General features: G+C 38.6%; 1 protein-coding gene across 1 annotated transcript in view; it reads right to left on the bottom strand.

The window, feature by feature from the left end:
- Window positions 1-699: 699 nt before the first annotated feature.
- The window catches only part of LOC120745043 (ras-related protein Rab-26-like), a 56,668-nt gene continuing 51,175 nt past the window's right edge, over window positions 700-6,192 (bottom strand). The window contains exons 7-9 of the mRNA XM_040049652.1: window positions 5,740-5,796; window positions 3,465-3,541; window positions 700-2,949 (exon numbers count right to left, since the gene is read on the bottom strand). Of these exons, the coding sequence (XP_039905586.1) occupies window positions 2,850-2,949; window positions 3,465-3,541; window positions 5,740-5,796 (234 nt within the window). The 3' untranslated portion in view covers window positions 700-2,849. The remainder of the gene's footprint in view (window positions 2,950-3,464; window positions 3,542-5,739; window positions 5,797-6,192) is intronic.

Raw genomic sequence — 6,192 nt, 5'->3', positions numbered from 1 at the left:
CCTTTATGTCATGAGTTATTATCCAGCAGAGGGAGACATAGGAAAGGCTTTAGACTAAAAAAGGCTCCAGCGGCTTAACTTCATCAAACCAGTGATTGCTGGTCTACACTTTAAGTGATTTGTGAAAGCAGCCCTAGGAGAAAGGCACAACAAGGTTTGAGCACTACTTTCATTGGACTGTCGCACAATTTGTTCAAACCTGAAGAGCTGACGTCAATCAGCGTGAACACGCACATGCTCTCTGCTGCGCTCAGTGATCTGTAATTGCATGCTTTGTATTGTGTAACTGTCCAAGAAGAGAATTTGTGTAAGAGAATATGAAATATGATGTATACATTTTTTTTTTATTGTAGTTTTAAGTTACAAGAAAGAAGTTACACACTGAAAGGTAGTAAACCAAATAAACAATACTCTTAACTTCAAGGCTAAAAAAAAGAAACATGGGCATGTACAGTAAGTGCAGTACGGTATGTGGTTTCTGTGACTGAGATGGAGTCTTTCTAAGCAACAGTATATAAAATGTCATCTGTGATTCTTATATTAATTATAAGTTAAATACTGTTAACCGATTAAAGGTGACATACTGCTCAAAATGTTAAGAAAACATGGCACTATATACCCAATTTATATACGAATGTACAGAAAACACATACATGCAGTACTGTGCAAAGGTTTTGAGTCATCGGTCATTTCCTTTTATTCTACTTCCAAAGACCCAGACTTTCTTGTTTTTAAGGTGGTCTTGAGGATTAGTTCTCCAGGTTTTCTGTTATTGTTTTCTGGAGATTGGCTGCATTTTCACCCATTTTCAGTCCAATTCTTGTACCTGACATCACAAAATAGCATTTTGTTGCTTTTTGCTATAGAAAAAATGATTTAAATTATTGAAGCATTTAAAAAGGCACAAACTAATGCAACTCAAAGGATGAAGGCAAAAGGCTTTTTAAAAATTGTATCTTTAGCTTCGATGTTACTGTTGCAAAAACACATCAGTTGTTCCCATTTCTTTAGTTGAATCCAAAAATGCCAAAGATAAACAAAGATGGGCATAAGAATATTATTTTTGCATCAACAAGATTGAGTTGATTTCTCAAGCGCTATAGCTGAAAACCTAGCTTATCTCAGTATAGTGTGCAGATGTCCTTAAAAATACTGAGGAAACTGGACAAGTAGAAGAAGAAGCAGATGAACAGTATTTGAAGGTCATGGTGGTGATATCATATTATCTAAAAAATGGACTGAAAATCAGGTTTGAAGTGATGAATGCAAATTTGAAATTTTTGGTTAAATTGATTAATATGTGTTAAGGAGGTCAAGAGATAACAGTGAGCATCTACAGCCAAGTGTAAAACATGGTGGAGGCTCTGTCATTGTCTGATGCTGCATATAAGTCAGGGGTGTTGGCTTCAAGTTTTAGCATGGAAATGATCCCAAACACACTGCCAAGACTGGAGGTCAACTTTACTGAAGCAGTGAGGGATCATCTTGACAAAAAACAGAACAAAAGGCATCCAACATCCAAAGAAGAGCTTCAAATGTCCTTCAAGACGCCTAAAGAACTATTCCCAATGATTATCTAAAGAGACTTCAAGCTTGTTAGAATTCTATGATCTCTGTGTTTGACTTATATACAGTATTTCAATGTATGTTTGCACGTTTCAATAAATCACTGCAGCTATTTCCCTGCAAAATATAAAGAAATGAGAGGTGGCTCAAAACTCAGCATTTAAATACACTGTCATGATTTGCATGGATTACAAAAAACAAACAAAAAAGAAACAAACAGAGAAATAAAAAAAAAATTACATATGTTTCATGTACAATACTTCAGGTCTCTATAGCTCTTTATTTCTCACTTCACTCCCATGCTCTTATTCCTATCTAAAGTGCTGTTCTCTTCTATCCAAACTATTTTACATGCAGAAAAAAAAAAAGTAGTATTTACACCATAATGACCAAAAAAGCCCCCATTTTATATTCCTGTATATTGCATACAGTGTGTTTGACTATCTGTTTTTAATAATTTAACAAAAAATACAGATCAGGAACAGTGGTCGCATTACAGCTCTTCAAAACTCAAATGTCTAAATTTGTTTAAACATTATATTAATATGGATTCATATCTGAATGCTGTTAATGCTCATTGTATCCAAAATAGCGACACCCATTTGCTTTTACTAGATTTTTGTGTTAAAATAATACAAATCCCCCCCACCCCCAAATCCACAGCTGAAACAGACTAAATTTATGCTGGTGAGCTAACCCGGCTCCAGGGAGCCTGTTGAATCATTGATTTGACCACAAACTGTACAGAGGACACTTCACTACACATTTACTATTTGAACATTCATCCGTAACATCCGAAGAAAATGACAGTTGAATCTAACACATTAATTATATGCAGAAATTAAACTGCTTTAAAAACATGCATTTTATCTCTGCAACAAACAAAACAAAACAGACCCTTCAAAATAAAAGAAGGACACCAGGCAACGGTGAAGATAATTGTGTAGCTGCAGTTGAAACAGGGTAATAACTGAGGTGTGCCATCTTTGCCTTTTGCCAATTATAACCTTGGGCTACATTTACAGCTACAGAAGGAGATGGGTGGGGAAAAGCAAGACGCACATACACATGATGCAGGAAGGCAACGAGACTAGTGAGGACAACAGTGAGATTGTGTGTACTGACACAATGACATCTGAAAATGGACGAGCAGAAGGTCGAACGGGTTTATACCTCGCTGGAGCTGACTCCTTTCTGATCACACCAGATATGAACATGTACAGTATGGAAATAAGTGGCACACATACACACACACAGAGCCAAAGAGTGACTGGGGCAGGCTTTTAAGACCGGCAGCAGCCAGTGCCCTTCATTTCCTTGTTCACGTACTCATGGAGCTTAAACTTCTCACTGGGATCCTTCATGGACCTGTGCTTCAGCTCCCTGAGGAAAAGGAAGAGGATATTGAGGTAAAGGACCTTTACACACATTAACCTATTTTTGAAAATCCTATGTTAGTTGACTGGATTGGCTGTCAGTCAACTAACACAGGAGAATCACATTCATACCTATGGACAGATTAGAAAATGCTCAGACTGAAATACTAAAACTGGACTGTGAGAGAAAGCCCGTGCAGAAAAGGGGAGAACAAGCAGAAGTCAGAGGTAGGCAAAAAATGTAATATTGTGTAACCACCTGACTTTCTGCCATTCTTTTAGCCAAATAAAGACATAAATAAACACTAGTAAGGGAAAACTATTATTTAAATCTGTACTTCAGATCTTTATTGAAACATTTGCAACTTCAAGGAAGCATTTACACGAGTAACAAATCTTTTTGACTCCACATTGACGTCCATGTTTATATGAAAATACTAAACGTTTTAAATTAAAAACCACATTTTATATTTATACATCCTTTATGTAATCCCTGACACTTGCAAAGAGAAATATACTTACTTGGCCACAGCAGTGAAAGCCAGCTCTACATTGAGGCCTGACCTGGCGCTGGTCTCCATGAAGGGAACTCCGAATTCCTGCAGAGCCAAAGCAATGAATCTTAATGCAAAGTACTTTTTTTGTGCTCTCTGTGATGTTTGTACTAAAATCTCAAAAAAATAATCTTTTCTTTCTTAATTTTTTAAGAAGCACCTTTGAGCAGAGGAGCTCAAGACACTGGAGAAAGATGTTTACAGTCATAATAAACTGCAAACCTGTCCATTAATCTGTTTGCCATTTATGGCAAACATTCAGCCATGTGCTGCATTGAAACATTGCTAAGGTCTGAACTTCCTAAATTTTGATTTGTGATTTGATGCAAAACATCTGTTCCACCGTATCCCAAAGGTGCTCTATTGGATTGAGATCTGGTGACTTTGAAGCCATTTGAGCACAGTGAAATCATTGTCATGTTCCAAAAACCAGTCTGAGCCATCAGAAGATGGGCAGGATATGGTTAGCAATAACACTCAGGTAGGTTGTGCTGTTTAAAAAAAAATGCTTGATTTGATTAAAAACAGGTGGCATGGTGGTTAGGACTATTGCCTCACAGCAGGAAGGTCCTGAGTTCAGGCCAGGATGGAGTTTGCATGGGTTCTCCCTGGGTGCTCTGGCTTCCTCCCACAGTCCAAAGACATGCAGTTAGTGGGGTTAGGTTAATTGGAAGCACTAAATTAGATGTGAGTGTGATTGGTTGTCTCTGTCTATGTGTTAGCCCTGTGACAGACTGGCGACCTGTCCAGGGTGTACCCTGCCTCTGGCCCTAAGACAGCTGGGATAGGCTCCAGTGCCCCCCACCGACCCTGAAAAGGATAAGCGGAAGCAAATGGATGGATGAATTAAAAATGTGCTGAAATATATCCCGTGGACCATTACTACACCAACAGACGCCTGAATGGTTATAGAAGGTAGGAGCCATTTAGTTTTTACCAAATGAATGTTGCAGCAGAAATCAAGACTCAAACCAGGAAATATTTTTTCCAATCTTCTGCTGTCCAATTTTGGTCAGCCTGTAAAATTTGTAGCCTCAGTTTCCCATTCCAAGTGTAGCCCATCTACTTCAAATTTCGCAATGCCGTCCACTCAGAGATTCTGTTCCGCACACCTTGGTTTTAACAAGTGTTTTTCAGTTACTGTTGCCTTCCTATCAGCTCCAAGCAGTCTGGCCATTCTTCTCTGACCTCTGACAAAAAGAAGGCATTTTTACCAAGATAGCGCTCACTGGATAGTTTCTCTTTTTCACACCTTTCTCTGTAAACTCGAGAGAGAGCTGTGTGGTAAAATTCCAGTAGATCAGCAGTTTCTGAAAACACACTAACAACCATGCTTCAAAGTTACCTTCCTTTACCGGTCTGATGCTCGGTTTGAACTTTGTCTTGACAATGTCTACATGCCTGAATGTACCGAGTTGCATTAGATATTTGTGTTAATAAGAAACCTCATGAAATGGCCTATAAGTGTATGTATAAAAAGTTAACACAGCAGGATTAAGCTTGAAAGAACAAATTGTGACTGGTGGATAAAAACTGCATAAAAATGTAGTGCCCAGCAGCTTCACACTTGTTCACTTGTAGATAATCCGATAATCCAGCTCGGTGCCATCTCCATGCTTTCCCTCTGCAGGCAAATTTGTATCAGCAAACAGAGATGATAACTGATGTGTCTTTTTCCTTCCAGGCTGAGCCCCGAGTTACTTATTGGCACTTTATTGCTGCCATTTCTAAAAAGAATTGCTTGGCAGTTTACCTTTTTTTTTCAGTGCACTTGGTTTTGAGGCAGTGCAAGGATTTGCAGTCGCACTGAAGAAAGAGCTATAAAACTGGGGATGACTGACAGTCGATACATGTTATGCAGAAGCTCATAAAACACGATGAGCCATAAGACACAATTCTACAGAGTAAATACTGACTATCACATTTTTATTATCTATGGGGGAGAAAACACATCCGAGTCTTATCTTCCGTTTCCTAACAGCAGAAGGAAATCTCAGATAAAGAGCTAGAGTGAGAATGCAAACGGATCTCCAGATAATCACACATTTCTGTAATATTTATAATCCTCATGCTTGCCATAAAAATCCAATCAGCCATATAAATCCCTTTGGAAAAGCACATATACAGAAAAATTAATGTCTTCACTGTTTAGAAAAAGATTGGGGCAAAATTTCTGTTTATATTGTGTGGACCTTCAGACTATGACACAGCTAAACAAATCCCGATGTATCTTAGTTCTTTACCTTAGCAAGTCTCTCACCATCTTCTCTCTTCACCACCCTGTCATGAGTGGCATCAGCCTGATGAGACAGGAAAAACAAGGTCACATTTCAGCATCAAGCAACCATCAGCATCAGCGCCAAATATGCTTTCACCAATTGCAGGCTTTTTGCCATATGTAAGCCTCGTTCTGATCCGATGGCAGCTAAGGAGTCTCGGGATGCTATTAAAAGGCTGTTATGGCATGTTAGGTGACTGAAAGTAGACAGAGCTCTGAGCCAGAGACATCTGTTCTCTGCTTAGAGAGAATGACAGTTCCAGAAAATGTGTTTCGCTAATATTTGCAAATTTGATTGACAGTTATTAGATGTGTGCGCACACAGAATGACTCAGGACTCCTTGGCAGAAGAGATGTTGTATTTCAACTGGACCCTCATGGCTAAATAAAGGATACATAAAAAAACAGGTTTTTAAGC

The sequence above is a fragment of the Simochromis diagramma genome, unplaced genomic scaffold, assembly GCF_900408965.1.
Source record: "Simochromis diagramma unplaced genomic scaffold, fSimDia1.1 OVJJ01000321.1, whole genome shotgun sequence".
In the NCBI taxonomy this organism is placed as follows: domain Eukaryota; kingdom Metazoa; phylum Chordata; class Actinopteri; order Cichliformes; family Cichlidae; genus Simochromis; species Simochromis diagramma.
Note: the sequence above shows the minus strand (reverse complement) of the source record. Positions and strands in the feature narration are given on the sequence as shown.